Source organism: Barbatula barbatula (assembly GCF_947034865.1).
Source record: "Barbatula barbatula genome assembly, chromosome: 10".
Taxonomy (NCBI): domain Eukaryota; kingdom Metazoa; phylum Chordata; class Actinopteri; order Cypriniformes; family Nemacheilidae; genus Barbatula; species Barbatula barbatula.
Window position 1 is genome coordinate 21,577,505 of NC_136773.1, and position 16,390 is coordinate 21,593,894.

General features: G+C 41.0%; 2 protein-coding genes across 11 annotated transcripts in view; one reads left to right on the forward strand and one right to left on the reverse strand.

Annotated features, from left to right (window-relative positions):
* The window catches only part of frmd4a (FERM domain containing 4A), a 65,879-nt gene extending 57,237 nt beyond the window's left edge, over positions 1 to 8,642 (forward strand). For 4 of the 10 annotated variants that reach the window (XM_079465753.1, XM_079465750.1, XM_079465749.1 and 1 more), the window contains exons 15-24: positions 830 to 963; positions 1,287 to 1,409; positions 2,045 to 2,276; positions 2,507 to 2,563; positions 2,773 to 3,010; positions 3,093 to 3,248; positions 3,432 to 4,264; positions 4,663 to 4,759; positions 5,476 to 5,543; positions 6,002 to 8,638. In XM_079465753.1, coding sequence (XP_079321879.1) covers positions 830 to 963; positions 1,287 to 1,409; positions 2,045 to 2,276; positions 2,507 to 2,563; positions 2,773 to 3,010; positions 3,093 to 3,248; positions 3,432 to 4,264; positions 4,663 to 4,759; positions 5,476 to 5,539 — 1,934 coding nt within the window. In that variant the 3' untranslated portion in view covers positions 5,540 to 5,543; positions 6,002 to 8,638. Of the gene's footprint in view, positions 1 to 829; positions 964 to 1,286; positions 1,410 to 2,044; positions 2,277 to 2,491; positions 2,564 to 2,772; positions 3,011 to 3,092; positions 3,249 to 3,431; positions 4,265 to 4,662; positions 4,760 to 5,475; positions 5,544 to 6,001 lie in introns of all 10 variants that reach the window. The other 6 variants (XM_079465747.1, XM_079465746.1, XM_079465752.1 and 3 more) reach the window with 3 other exon arrangements.
* A 3,718-nt stretch (positions 8,643 to 12,360) lies between these two features.
* On the reverse strand, positions 12,361 to 16,093 carry prpf18 (PRP18 pre-mRNA processing factor 18 homolog (yeast)). Its single transcript, XM_079465710.1, has 10 exons — positions 15,860 to 16,093; positions 15,630 to 15,707; positions 14,200 to 14,304; positions 13,992 to 14,105; positions 13,639 to 13,782; positions 13,336 to 13,404; positions 13,069 to 13,209; positions 12,914 to 12,985; positions 12,683 to 12,838; positions 12,361 to 12,600 (listed from the first exon to the last, which is right to left on the reverse strand). Exons 1-10 carry the CDS (start codon positions 15,923 to 15,925, stop codon positions 12,520 to 12,522), a joined length of 1,026 nt encoding a protein of 341 aa, XP_079321836.1. The 5' UTR covers positions 15,926 to 16,093; the 3' UTR covers positions 12,361 to 12,519.
* Positions 16,094 to 16,390: the final 297 nt, after the last annotated feature.

Sequence of the window (16,390 nt, forward strand, 5' to 3'; positions counted from 1 at the left end):
AGTCCATACCGATTTTGAAGATTTAATAAATATTTCTTCACTTTCTGAATGTTATTAATTCATATAATAATGACTATTAATATGGAAAATGAACCCAATCAAATCCCAGATTGTAAAGTCAAGTTTTGCCCTAAACCTTAGTGGACACTAGCAACTCCGTCCAGTTATTCACAGACACATGCCTAACACACACGCTCATTGCCAGCAAAGATCCCACAAGATCCTCCTCCAAACAAACACACCAGACAAATGACATTCCTCAGCATGAGACATCGCAGGAAACTGTCCATCATGCTTCACAATGCCAGTGTGAGAAAACATCCCAGTACATATAGGAATGTCTTTAAAAGTTATTCACAAACAGTTACAGACATTTTCCAAGAATATTCCTCTAGGCACACAAACAAAGGCATTGTAATGAAGTTTCTTTGCACTATTACAACATGTTCGCTTACTCCCTTTAAAACACCCCAACCCTTATAACAGGTGCTCCCATGCATGCACATAGAGACACATTCTTGCTCCATGCTCTGATCCACATGGAGTCTTTGCTAAACAATATTGCCCTGTTGGGACCCTTTGTTCATTCAGTCCGGAAACGCACACTTTGTCCCTTTCAGAGCATTGGAAGAAGTTAAGCACACCCCCTCCCACGAGAAGGTCAGGTTGATTGTTTAGGTGAAGTCTGGCAAAAGTGATGCTGGTTTGACCTTTTATGTATTTGACCTTTGACCCAATCTAAGCCAAATAATGAAACCATTTGAATAAATGTAAATAACATCAGCCCTAGATTTGATCTAACTGTATGTGTGTGTTTGTGTGTGTGCAGGCTCTCAAGAGTCGGACAGCTCCCAGACCGCAAAGAAGGACATGTTGGCGGCATTGAGGGCCAGACAGGAAGCTCTTGAGGAGACGCTCAAACAGAGAATAGAGGAACTGAAGAGCATCTGCATCAGGGAAGCGGTGAGGACCGAAACAAGCCGTCTTCAGCATCTTTATAACATCAGCACAACTTCCCTGTTCCAAAACCTAGCGTGCCGCCTATATGTCTACATTGCCAGTAAACGTTTCAAATAAGCATAAAAAGAATATAGCTCATGCAATGTGGTTTTAGATTTGAATCATTTCCTACTGCTTGGAGCAAACTTTTATGTAAGGAGCACGCTATGTCGTATTTAAAAATGCCGCCTGTGTAGGCACCTTACTAGGTGAACACACATATTCATGAACACCTATATGTAAACACACAACTACTGTGTACTATAAGAGTGTGTGTTGTTCTTAAGGAGCTGACAGGAAAGCTCCCTAAGGAGTATCCTCTGGACCCCGGGGAGGAGCCACCTACCATCAGACGCAAAATTGGCACGGCCTTTAAACTGGATGAAAAGAAGATCCTGCCTAAAGGAGAGGTCAGTGACATTTGACCCAATCCGACCTGATGACCAGATAGATCATTATTTTGGTCATGACCTGTTACGAGATCTTTGAGACTCTTTGGATGTGCATAGTCTGGTTTAAAGCTGACCACAGCGAATGCTGCACAATTGTTTCATCACAAGCTGCCCTTTAAGCCCAAATCAGACTTTGCAGCAATGTGTGTCTACATATAAATAGCTCCAGTCTGGCATGATGGAAGGAAGTGGCAAAAGTGAAGTGTGTGTGTTGAGATTCAGCCAAAGGAACCGAATCACAAAACCCAGGAATGGAGAATAGCAATGGGTGTGCGTGACTGTCGAACACTAAAGTTAGATGATTTATCTGATCCATTAATATAAGGTCACAGTCTTGTCTTTGCCAGAATGTGTGTGTGATTCTGTGTGATTAATGAACGTTGATTTTGGGTGATTAATCTGAGACGTTGATTTGAGGTCACAGCATCCTAGTCCAAATGTATGCGTGTGAGAATGTGACTAGACATTTTGGCGCCCGTGGCTGTCTTGTCAGTCTGACGAAGTGTGTGTTGGCAGTTCCACAACGGGTGATATAAAGGATCATATATGTTTTTGGTCTTTATTGTGTGTGTGTTTGTGCCTATGTTCTTCAGGAAGAGGAGTTGGAACGTATGGAGAGGGAGTTTGCGATCCAGTCTCAGATAACGGAGGCGGCGCGGCGGTTAGCGTCGGATCCGCACATCAGTAGCAAAAAGCTGAAGAAGCAGAGGAAGACGTCCTATCTGAACGCTCTCAAGAAACTGCAGGATATCGAAAACAGCATCAACGAATACCGCGTTCGCTCTGGGAAGAAACCCACACAACGTGCCTCTCTCATCATAGAGGGTGAGGAATCTCTCTCAGAGCTCCTGCGAGTTCATTAAGAGTTTCCTCTGTAAAGTCTTTCACGCTGAGAGCAAGAGTAATCGCACCTCCCACTAGACCTATAAAACACGTGTGTCCGTGTGACCTCTGCTGTGAGAATTCAAACATGGGTTTGATGTTTACTGTGTGCGTGCTGTTGAGAGATGTGCCGTGTTACTGTGTCGTAATTCTCTTAGTTTTTTTATCTCCAGAAGCAAATATCGGCTCAGAAGACAGCTCACTGTCTGACGCCCTGGTGCTGGATGATGGTCAGTTTTAATACATGGACAACACAAATCAGAATTTACAATAGTATAGCTATACATATAATATAAAGTATACAATTCAAACTTTGTAGCAATGAAGAGACAATCTTAACCCATAAATATAAACACACATTATTAGATTCAAGTGGAATGTGTTTTGGTTGATTTATAAGTGAGTGTCGTGTGAATTTACCTCTCTCTTGTCGTTTTAGATGACCCCCAGGTGACAGGAACCCCAACGTTTTCTCCGGCTGCCTCTCCCCACAAGGGTCTCCCTCCACGACCCCCCTCCCATACCCGACCGCCCCCTCCACAGTCTCTGGATGGACTGAGACATCTGCACTACCAGCGCAGCGACTACGACAAGTCCCCAATCAAACCGCGCATGTGGAGCGAAAGCTCATTAGACGAACCCTATGAAAGGGTGAAGAAACGCTCTTCGCACTCCAGGTATAAACCAGTCAGCACTTTTTACACACTAGCAGAGTCGAGGTTCTCTCTGTTCATTGTCCTCTCTCTCTTGTCCTTATAGTAGTCACAGGCGGTTCCCCAGCACAGGCAGCTGTGAGGCAGGAGGGAGTAACTCTCTTCAAAACAGCCCCGTGCGCTCCCTCTCTCAATGGAACAGCCAATCCAGCATGCCCTCCACTCCTGACCTGAGAACAAGGAGCTACGTTCACTCAGCAAGGTGTTGACACACACACTTAATGTCCTTTGATGTCAGCTTGAAAAAAACTTTATTGTTCCATTTAACATATTAGTCATTTCATTCATGTTTTATATTATAAAATAAATGGGATTTTTTTTTATCGTAGCATCGTTGTATGCTCTTGTAACTTATTTATTTTCTAAAATTGTTTACTTTTCTTAGTCTAACTCAGCCCTTCCGTGGGCGGAGCTCCAGCCTGGAGTCTCAGGGGAAGCTGCTTTCATTGGAGCCAGACACAGAGGCGGGGCTTAGCCCTGGCCTCTTCCTGTCAGGCACGCAGAGGACAGGAAGCAACGGCTCTGTTGTCCCCGACGACTGCTCATCTTGCACCAGCCACTCCAGTTCAGAACATTACTATCCCTCATCCACCTCTAACCCCAACTACTGCACGCTGGCCGAGGACTCACCCTCCAAAGCCCGTCAGCGCCAACGACAACGGCACAAATCCACCGGTCACCTGGGCGCCTCTAGTTCCGGCAGCATGCCCAACCTGGCGGCCCGTAACGGAGGCACCCACGCTGGGGTGGGCGGCAGCCACCAGGGAGTGTACCTCCACAGCCAGAGCCAACCTTCTTCACAGTATCGTATCAAAGAGTACCCGCTTTACACGGAGGGCAGCAGCCCCAACGCCGTGGTGGTCCGCAGTTTGGAAAACGACCAGGAAGGACACTACAGCGTCAAGGCGCAGTTCAAGACCTCCAACTCCTACACAGCTGGAGGGCTTTATAAGGAGGGCTGGGGCTCGGGGGAGGATGGGGAAACGGGCGTGGGCAGTGGGAGGTTGACACCCTCCCGTTCGCAGATTGTGAGGACTCCGTCTCTGGGCAGGGAGGGAGGAGGAGGAGGGGGGCGGGTGGCAGTGTCAGAGGAGCTACGGTGCTGGTACCAGCGCTCATCTGGATCACTGAAGGAACACAGTCGGGTTACGCACACCAGCTCCAACACCTCAGACGGCCGTGGAGGGCGGATAGGATCGCTAGCGAAGGGCTCACCAGGTGAGCGGGTCATACACAGTACACAAATATGGAATGTGCAACCAAAATACTCTTTGACCAGACATTTTAAACTGCATTTACTTATGTGTGACAGAGAATGATAGAGTTCAGACCCTTTTTATCTATCCACTCAAGTGCATTGCTGGGAGTCACGTTACTGTACGTGTGTGAGTGTGTCTGGAGTCTGTAAGGGTGGTCTGGACAGTGTGTGTGTGTGTGTGTGTGTAAGGGGATTATCGCCTCTCCGGGTGGCAGACACGCTCAAAGATCCAGAGCTCTTTTAGAAGCTCTCACACAGAGTGTGTTAGCAACCCGCAGTCGACTTTATCTGACACGTGGACCGTGCGTGTGTGTGATTGTAATCAGAAGTGTTTTATACGGGTGTGTATGTGTTTCAGCTGCCTCTCCACTCAGTCAGAGGAGCGGAACTCCGTGTAGTGACCCTACAGCCACACCCCCCTGCAGCCCACAGCACATACTCAACTGGCAGAGCGGGTAAGATATACACAAAGTGTATGTTTACAGATTTTGAAACACGTCTTGAGTGAGTCGTGTTTTAAACTTTAATGAGTATAAATGTACTTTTATTTCAATATTTGCCTCCGAGATCTAGAAAAACGATTTAGTGCTGTGTCATTTTCGTAGTTACGAAGTTAGACGTTATATAGTTATGTTACAGTTACTAGTGTAAATTGCTGTGTTTTTATGGATGGTTATTTACGTATCCCTTGGTGTGCATAAACCTTTAAGCTGTTAATCTGTGCTTTTTTTGTTCTCACTTTGACCATCTTTACAAACACAAGTATACGTCTATATTTTAAATTTTGGTGTCCTTCCAAGACTGTGCTGTTTGGTTTGTTGTCCTTCAGATTACACAACTCAATTTGTCTGTCGTCGGGGAAGTCATCCCTAAAACAGCCAAACTTGAGGTGTATTTGTGGATGTTGGTCAAAGTTTTAGCTACGGAGAACATTCTTTTGATTTACTGGTTCATCTGACTGTACAATGCTTTGTCTGTTTGTTTACTTGAATGGTTTGTAAAAGAACCACTGCAGTGTCAGAATTGCACAACTCACTCTGCAGTAACTGAACACTACTACACACACTACACACGCTAACCTCTCTCTCTCTCTCTCTCTCTTTCTCTCTCACTAACCCACGTCTGCCTGAATTTGTGTGTGTGTGTGTGTGTGTGTGTTTTCTCGGGGCAGTAATACGACTGAAAGTTCTCCTACTGAAGAGCGTTCTCCCTCTCACCAAACCACTGACCAGTAGAGAGGTACTCTCTCTCTCTCTCTATTTTCACTCTCTCTGCATGTTCTTTATCTCACTTTTTTCACTCTTTCACTTGATCGTGCTGTGTTTCACTTTCTTGTCTTAAATAGAAGCTTGAAACTGAACTAGTGATGAGAAATTTAAGTATAATTGTCATTGAGTACTACAAAAAAAAATCTACAATTAAGTACAAAAATACACACGAATTTAGACATTTTGAAAGAGAGATATTTTGAAGAATTTAGGAAAAGAAAAAGCTCTTTTCTTAGTATGGTAGTCGATAATGTCCAAAAATCTCAGTTGCTTAAATCCTTCCAAATATCTTTGTGTTCAACAGAACAAAGACATTTATACAGATTTGGAACAGCTAGAGAACTAACTGACCAGTCATGTTTTTCAGAAGTATTTATGTACCTATTAAATGTCAAAAAGGTGTTAAACGTGTTCTTCTGCTCTTTGCAGATCTCCATTCAGTGATTGTTTCCTGAGCAGTCCCCTGTGCTCTGAGATAGCAGATGTACAGTGGTACGGACACGAGAAGGCAAAGCCGGGAACACTTGTCTAAACCCCCATCCCTCTCGCCTCTGTCTAAAAGAGAGAGTTAAAAAGGCAGGCTTGACTATTTGCTGGACCTCATCTAATCCCATTGGCTGAAGCCAGTATCACCTGACCTGCTCCTTTTCTGCTATCTTTCTCTGTATGTATCCAGCAGTACAGTGCTAACGAACAATGGAAATACAGGAGACTGAGCTTGACCTTGTTTTGACCTTTCCCCTCGGACGTTGAACTTTGACCCAGTTAGCTGGCAGCCAGTTCCTCTGTATGCACAGACCCTCTGTGTCTAATCTGATGCGCATGAGAACAACCTCTTATGTGCACATGTATGTGTCAACGTTGTACTATAAGTAAATTTCACACATACGCACCCACACACACATGCTCGAATAGACATTTGTCGTGTGTCCCTCTGCACTGATGTCAGAGAGCCGACGTTCTCTTTCATACACATGACATGCACAAAAACACATTCCGATGGATTGCATTGCCGTCTACTCTAGATTTTTATGTTCTCAGTTCAGTTTTAAAACAATTGTGACCGCAAGACCCTCCTTCATTCTACAGAATCCTTTGTCATTGGAGTGAACCATAATCCCCAAAGTTTGTGGACATCCTAATTTCACGATCTGCGATATTTTGTGACTAAGAATAGAGCTTTTGGTGTCAACCTTTCGACGGTCGACCTCGATTCCCCATCACACTGCAAAAGACGGTCGTGACATGACCAGATGCATGTAATTTAAAAAAACATTGTTCACGTCGCTTTGTGATAACCGTGTCACAAATGTCATTTCGAGGTAATGTTGTCTTTGTCTGTATGTAATGTTGATTTGCCATTTTCAAAACCTTTATTGCTAATTCATCCATTAGCTATTCTTTAGAAGCCATAGCTGTTTAACTAATCTGAAACATTAAGTAGAGGTCAGCAATGACCTTCTCGTGTTAAACCACCAATCTGTGAAGTACTGTATGTGCTGCATAATAACTCCGGCCCAACCAGTGAACTTTGCTACTACTGCAACTTGCCAAAATGGTGCTCTGAGCCTGTACACAGAGTTACAAGATGTCCCACAATCCCCTGCTGTAAGCCCATACTGCATGCAGAACTGTCACGGCCTGAATACCCCCACAGTCCTGCTCTATATTGCGTTGTGACATCATGGAGGGAACACGAATGATGAGTCTACACGTGGGACTTCAAACACTCCTAGCCTTATTGGTTATGCGTTTTTTGTGCTTGTCCATGTTTTTAATACCCAGTATTTTGCTCACAGTTATTTCACGGTTTAACATTACGTTTATATTTGTAAAACCGGATGAGCACAACATAACATGGCACACAGACTTAAAACCACGACAATATTGCAGTCTAAATGATGTTACCTGGCCTGTGAAGGATGTCAGGAGAACAGCATTCCAGAGTGTGATGAGACTCAAGCAGGTGCTTCGTTTTCAAAGCAGACAAACCTCTAACGTCATATCCCGTAAACAACCATAGTTCAGACATCTCAATGCGAGATGAGAACAAGGTGATTCATCACAATCTCATCCGAGACCACTGGTGCCCGTCTCCTCGATCGTCTGTTGTCGAGGAAAAACATCAAGCCATAAAGCTAAAGATCACATTTATTTATACATCCTGCAGTGAAAGAGTGTACACCCAGAGTACCTTAAAGAACAGGTAGCTGAAAGCACACCCTCAACCGGTTCATTCATTATTGATTCAAAAGGGTCCAAATCAGACACTATCATGTCGTTAAATGCAAGAAAAGTAAACCGGATTTTCTTTTTTTAAGATAGAAATGTTTTCTCTCCCATTTTTAGTGCATGCTCAATACACACTGTGCATCCTAATGTTCAACCAAACAACCCTTACCACAAATAAAACAGCAATGTGAGCTTGCTCGCACTCGTCTACCTGTATTCTGTACTGAAAACAACGTGAATCTTTTTATATTAATAGAACAACTAACACATTTATCAACATTTATAGGCAGGACTATGAAAACCTTGACTGGGTTCTTTTAAAAGAGAGTCAAACATTGAGCGTTTATTTAATGATTTTTATAAATCAGTATTTGTGTTCTTTCAGTCTTACAGGTATTTTTCACAAAGCTGGAAAATAGTAACAACACGTTCAGGTGCTACGGAGAGAGCGGTTACCGAGCGAGATCAGCGCTTTCGTTTCCTAGCTGTAGACTTTTCCTAACTGTTGTCAATAGTTTTAAATGCAGTCGTGCAAAATGAAGGACGTTAGTTACTAAAGTATGTCTATCACTTCATCTTGACAATAGAGCATGAGTTCATTACAGACGTAACCGGACACATTAAAACAATGTTGTAGAAAGAAAAAAATAGTGGAATTGATGGGCGGGTTAAATGTAACCAAATTCCACAGTTAATTTATTCTTTTTTCTATTAAGAATTTGTATAGTAACATTTTTTTAAAAACCGTGTTGTTGGCAACTGATACTGATTTTTCCAGATGAGAAATGTGGTGGTTCTTGAGATTCTGAAATAAATTATTGCTGAATGTTCTCTAAACTAATGTGTGAATTCATTTTGTTGTATTTAGAAATTGTTTTATCGGTATTCATGCAACATTTCAAAAGGAACACTCCAGACTTTGTTAGGTTATCAGTGTGGCTAGTGGATATTTAACAATTTATTTAATTTATTGTTTATTAATTGTATTATAAATTGTTAAATAACTCAACAGTCATTGTTTGCGGAGGCTTAGGGCCACATAACATTTGTTTACATTGTTGCCGCTGAAACCGTCTATACATTTTTTGTTAAAGTATCATTATTCATAATGCATCATGCCTCCAGATGTGATGATTTTGTTTCCTTGAGGTCTCATTGAAGACTTTGCTTTATGTCAGTGCATTAGTAATGAGATGAGCTGTAGGTGAAGCCGAAAGGCATGAAACTGAAAATGTATTTGTCAAATTTGAGTGCTGCTCAAGTGATATGCAAATTTGTCATTGCCATGCCCTAGAAACATTAATAATATTAATAGCAAAGAGTTTTAGCACCTGCACATGACTTAACATTTTATTTCCATGTAATCCATGCAGATTTGGGTCTGTTTAAAGTCTTTCTTCCTGAACCATACAAATTCATTAGCTAGAGAGATTCTTTAACAAACGACATGTTCATCCTTCAAATGAAAGTAAGGGACAACTGGACTTGCATATCTGCTTTTTCTTCCTTCATGAGGAACAGCACTCTTGTCCATTAGCGGTGCCAGCGAGTCATATTTTTAAGACCGGGGCTCCAAAAACACTGAAATTGGCAGTGACAAAATATACCGTTATTGGCCAAAAAACGTGATATTAAATACCATGATTATCAATATTGTGTGCATACCCAGCATATGATAATACCACGAAGTTTTCTTTAAGAGCCACAATGGTTATAAACACTCCTTCTCTCTACAATCGTATTTTAATTTTGATTTATTGGTCGGAAAATAGATTTCAACAATGTAGTGAAAATCCGGTATTGTGGCAGTCCTAACTGAAACGTTCATTTTATGTGGTCAATGTCGGGAAACCTCCATCAGCAATGTTTAAAATGGCTTCTTTTCTGTTCGGCTGAAGAAATACAATCAGAGGGGGTTTGTAACATAAGGGTGGGTATATGACACAAATGGATTCTTACAAATTCCCGTGACCACTTCCTGCAGGAACCTTAAGTTATGCAATGACTCTTGGGTTCTGATAAACGCTCCTCTTCATGCCTATTTTGTTAATATGACTTTTAGGTTTTCACCCCTCCACAGGAAGTCTGTGTGTGGATGTTTGTATCACTGACAATGGCTGAGGGGTTTCCCTCGGACACAGGAGGACAACACTGGAAACCGAACATCTGAGATTGAACTGCTGCCCAGTGTGATGCTGGAGATGTTTTTGGGGCGTGATTTCATTGTGCTTACTGAAGCTGGAATGTGGACAACAAGAGACGCTGTTTTTTAAAAGATCCATTTCCTGTCGGGCTTAGATGAAGCTTTGTTGAATGAAATATTTCCCCAGTGACTGCACGCCGTTCCCCTGCTGTGCAGGAAGATTGAGGAACCCGGAGGAATGTTGTGTTCAGAAGAACATGAAAGCACTTTAAAGAGAACATTAAGCTGTCACCCTCAGTCGGGGCGGGTCAAGACGTTTAGAGTTATTTTGTAGAATTCGAAAGGCCGAAGAACCAACTACAGGCCAAAGAAAACACTGCAGTCTGTAGACCGCACGACTGCTTTCAGCTCAAGGGTCTGTAAAAAGGCTTAAAAATAGAAGATTAGAATGTTGAATCACCAGAAATGATTCAACCGTCAACATTGTGCACTTGAGCAAAAATAAAAATCATTCATCGTTTATTGACCCTCATGTCGTTCAAAACCTGTATATGACTATTATACAGCGGACACAAAAGAAGTATTTTGAGAAATGTATTAGTGGTTTTGTGTCCATACAATGGAAGTCAATGGGGTCCAATGTTGTTTGGTAACGTTCTTCAAGATATCTCCTTTTGTGTTCTACAGAAGACAGAAAATCATACCGATTTGGAATGACATGGGGTGAGCACATTTTTATTTTTGAATGAACTAATGTGAATGAACGTAACTTTTCCGAACAATGTTGGTAACCGAACCGTTTACTTCTATTGTAAAGATACAAAACTAATAGTACTGCTGCAGTTCGGTTACAAATATTTGTAACATTTTATGTGGGTCCGCTAGACCCCCGACCACTGGCTGCAAAACAAAATAAAAGAACATTATCCAAGACTTAAAAGCATCCTTAAAACAACAACTTAACATCTTTTTAGTACTTTCAGATCTCTCCCGAACCTACAATAATTCAACAGTTTTACATCAGAGGATTTCCCATCGTTTCGCTTTCTGAGTTTCTCAGTAACTGCTTGGTTACGTGATTCAAAAACGCACACGCAGCCTCAGTCTTATGCTAATAAAGTCCAGTTCTTCCTGAATAATGTTTCTTCAGGATCTAGGGCAGCTTATTCTCCACAGCAGCTGGAAACTGTTATTCTCTCATGTCATGGGTGTGTGTTTTTTACTCCCACAATCCGTGAGAAAGCAGTCCGCATTGGAATGCTGTGTGAAGAGACGTATATTGTGTGTATCCTGGGAGTTTCGGGTGGGTGTGTTTACAGTCCAACTCTTTCATCACCGTGGAAACTGCAGCAAGGGGTGATGGGAGCTGGAGTCTGGGGTTTTTCCATAGCCCACCACAAGAGAAATCTGCTCTAGCTCTGCCAATATGAGGGTCATGACACCTTCGTATGTATATTTTTGTGTGAGGATTTGAAAACGGCACATACAAATGTTGTAAGAAGTCACTTGGGAGGGCATTTCGAGTAGTTTTTATTATAAAATCAAGTTATTATTATAGAAGATCAAATATATTTTATATAATTTAGCATTAAAATCATTGTATCTTTGAAAAGGTTAAAGGTGTGTAAAAAAGACAAAAGTAAAAAAACTGTGATTGTTCTTCAAACATTTTGAATATAATTCAACTTCAAAAAAATCTTATTTTAGTCAATAATAAATACCGTCAGAATTCTTAATAAAGAAGTGGAAAGTCATACAATGCCCCACTGGACCTTCAGTAGATTTCTGACTCAGATCAGTGAATCAGATTTTGGAACTGACTCATTGAAGGTTGAATGAACTGAGTCAAAGTAAATCTGTAATTGCCTGTTTACATTTGAAATCTAATTCTGTCCCAGGATCAGGACGTCACTCACTCTTCCTGTGACTAAGCCCTTAAACTCATGCCAGGAGCCCTGATACAGACATCAGCAGCGACTGCAGCTCACATGGACTGAGGAATATTTTCACAGTGTCTCAAACACAAATCACTGATGTTCATCTTTTAAAAGGTATGTTTCCACTCTCCCGCTATTAAGGACCCGAATTGTTTCTTATGTTCCTGCAAAAAGAGGAATGCAAATTGTGGAACACTCAAACTTCGCCCATGGTGACCTTTGCCATGGAAAACATGCCATCAACTCGATCTTTTTTATGTTTGGATTGCAAAGATATGTACATCGAAATTGAATATAATTTATGTGAATTAAGTGAGTTTGAGATTACAATTGGCAATAATAACACTTACTTTCGGCCTACAGCCTCGATCAAGATTCATGTTTGTCCCTTCATAGGAAAAAGTTTGGGCATCTCTGCTTTTAAGTGTTAAGACTATGAAAATGTGACAAAACTACGTAGAGCATAACTCATTACCCAAAGTGAACTCAGCTTTTATTTAAAAGAGAAAAAAAAACATTGCAAAAAGCCTCTCACAAATAGGGTATATTTACAGTCAACGACTTATTTACATAACATGAGAATAACAAAAGCAGGAGCTTGTATATTATAACACAATGTGACTGAATGCTGTGCATCACAGAGCATTGTACTCTACACACTTTGAAGGATCAGTTGGGAAATGTTTCTGACAGATTGTCATTAATCTCTTCAAACCCTGAAAAACAAAATAAAAAGAACATTAGTGACCAGATCACGCACACACACCAGCATCTCACATAATAACACAACACACACACCTGGATATATTTTCTCTGGGTCTCGTCATTGAGCACGTGGGCTACGTGTTTGGAGAAAATCTTCTCACGTCCAGTACGAGCGTGGATGCCAACCATGGTCACACCGATGGGCCATGGAGCATTTCCTATAGCCATCTGCAGATAGGCGTCATTTGCCTGCAGGTACACAAACTGAATATAAGCAGGGTTTCTCAAAAGAATATACATTTTAACAACTGTAAACAAATGTACCTTCACATATTCTCTCTCCAGCATGAACTTTATGATATCTGTGATGGATTCCTTAATGTCTGCTGGTATATTCTACAGACAGGAAACGCAATGAATTGAGACGTGTGAATAAAAAATCCAATAATATTAGGAGATGATTTGCTAGAGTGTCGTACCTTCTTGCGCAGTTTTCTGAAAAGTGGTTTTAAGTACGATTCGGTCTGTTTTTGGGTGGCGCTGATGAGCTTGCCCTGCACGCCACGTTTGACCTGATCCTCTCTGCCGTTAAGATCTTTGGCCCACACGCCCAGCAAGAACTATAGATCCCACACAAAATAGTAAAAATACACGTCATCAGTCAAATGAAAAAAAAATTGGAATAGTAAATGTCAGTGCGCAAATGTGAAACGCTTAATAAACTAACAGTGTTAAAAGAAACATACCCTTAATACTTTATCTATGATTTCCATGTCTCTGACATCATTACCCGTGCCAAGAGATGCTCCCAGAGCCTGTTAAATACACAGATTATTGCATGTTAGTAAAGCAATAAACTCATAACTACAATCCATCTGTCGCTGTAGATGGAGTAGCAGTTACTCTAGAAAATCAATCATTTCAGATACCAGTCTATGGTGACGCCTAGTGGTAACCGGGCAGAATTACTTCTCAGGTATATGTCGGCTAGGATTTTAGAACGGAAAAAACTAGCAAAAGTTAACGTTGTGGGATCCGTGTGTGTTTACCTCCAGCTCTTCAATTGTAGTGTTTTCTTCATGTACTTTGAGATCAAATTGTGTGTCCACCTCTCCAGCTTCTCCACCCACGATCTCATTTAAATACTGCTGATCGATCTTGTCCATGGCAGCCTTCAGATCATTTCTCAAACCCTTTGAAAACACACACATCAATTGAATTAAAGAATGAATTCTTTAAAACAAACACACGGTGAATAAACTGTGCTTATATAATATTAAACTATATGGGCATGAATGCAAGTCACTTTGTATTTGCAGCTTTAAAACCTTTAAACTATACGATACGAGTAGCTACTGCTAGACTTATCTTAAGTCAAATGAAAATGAAAAATATGTCCTACCTTATTTACTTCTGGTGCCAAAATTTCAATCTTACGGAGTCTCTGGAAAGCATCATAATCAGATTCACCAAACAGACTGATCGGCTCGCCGCGTTCCCTCAGACGTCTGATCACCTGCACGCAGACACGAAAAATGATTTAATCATAGCGGTCGCTCTACCTCAGCAGTTCAAAGCACAAACAGTCCATCAGAGATTGGCTGACCCACCTCCTGTCGAGAGAGCGTCATTGGTAGCTTCTCCTCCGTCATCTCCAGTTCTAACACAGGATTGGCTGATGTAGATGGGGAAGACTCCTCACTGTTCTTGTCCACCTTTGGAGTAAAAAATGTAATAAAGAGAATGACAATAAATGAGTTACATTTTTTTTTTATTTGTATAATGCGTCTCCTGCTGTATATTAAAGCATGTAAATGCGAAACTGAGGCAAAGGAAAGCTTGCAAAATAATATGAAAATGTATAAATATCAAAAGGATATTAATACGATTTTCCCGTGCTGAGAAGCAGAAAAGGCCAAAAACAGATAATTCGCTAGAAAATCATGCAATCGTGAGTAAATTCTCCTGTAACCACACATTAGAGATACATCATCTACATGCCCAGCTAAACCAAAACCAGCTAATAAAAAGAGCACTGCACAATTCAGAGAGCAGCAAGGCATTGCTTTGCTCCTGGTCAACCATCGGTGAAGCGCAAAGGTTTTACTTTGATACTTCTAATACGCATAACAATGCAGCTCAAAGAGAACAGCAGGTATTCTGCCTTCGACGTTGGTCCAACACTGGGAGCAAAAGCTTGAACACACAGATATATTAAAATACTCTGTCATGCTGTCAACCAGTCAAACAGCAGTCTGAGCTCATGCATTCTGTCCGCCTGTGACTGAACCCTACCTGTCTCACAGGGTGTTCATGAGCAACCTACACTCACAGCAGAGAGAGAGAGAGAGAGAGAGAGAGAGAGAGAGAGAGAGAGAGAGAGAGAGAGAGAGAGAGAGAGAGAGAGAGAGAGAGAGAGAGAAATACACAGCAGAAAGAAGATCCTGCTTTACTGCATATGATAAGAGACAGCGAGAAGCGCTAGAGAGATCTGTGAGTGTGTCAAGTTAATGAATGAATACAAATGTTTTAGTCTATGAATGAGTTAGAACAACCAAACAAAAAATAACCAATAATTGTATTTTTAAGAGATAGTTCACCCAATAACTAAATATTTTTTCATTATTTATGATATAATATGATACATCCACATGTTAAACGATTAAAGCCTCTATGTGGGTCCTTCGGTGGAACACAAAAGATATTTAGAGAAATGTCTAAGTGGTTGTGTGTTCATACAATGGAAGTCAATGGGAATCGATGTATATAAGTATATTTTTTGTGTTTTGCAGAAGAAGGAAATCAGGTTTGAATGACATGTGGGTTAACTAGATGATTTTTGAGTTGACCACCACCTCAATACCAGGTATTATTTTATTCTGTTGTGATAACTGTCCTGTTTTCAACTGTTATCTGTTTCTCCTTATTTCTGTTAAGCGTTGCCACCGTCTCAAACTGTGAAAAGAGCTTTAGAAATAAATCTAGATTGACTCGGTTCACCGTGATTTCATGATGTGGGAATTCAAAGCATCGTCTCTACCTTGTATCCACATCTCTTGTAATATTCCTCTTCTTCCTTACGAGCCAAATCAGCCCGTTTAAAGTATTTCTTTGAATCCTACAGAAACAGTACAAGGCTGCATTAGTTAAAATATTTTACAAAACGTTGATGGATTATAATACAAGCAAACACAGAGCTGAAATAAGCACGTTTATATCAACTCTAAACGGATCACGTCGAAAGAACTAGAAGACTCGCTGCTCTCTTACATCCACGAGCTCTTTGTCCTCTATCAGTTTTCTTTTCCTCGCTATCTCCGCTTTGAGGATATCCATGATTAAGAAACGATGAACGACACTTTGGTTTGGAGTTTTTGGGCGAAAAGTAGAGCAATACTGAATATAAACATCCAACCGGACGTAGTTTACACACTTCCGCTCGGTCGGTTCATCGCTTTCTCATTGGTCAGTGCGAGAGGATCGTCTGGATCGCTACTGACACCTAGTGGACATATGTGTTAGTGAACAGGAATTATACAGAGAGGTTGCGTCCAGACGTACGATAATCGTTTATTAAACATTTTAATTAAAACAATTTATTTTACAAAGTGCCATAAAATGAAGCATGTTTTTATTACTGTGACAATAGGCTAACAATGCTATTAGTGAAACTGTGGTAATAAAAACGTGGTAGGTTTACTAAGTTTAACATAAAACATTTTTTAAATAAACCTGTTTATTCATATAATGAAATGTATTTTGTATTATTTTGTATTCATATTAAAGTATTTTATTTAAGCT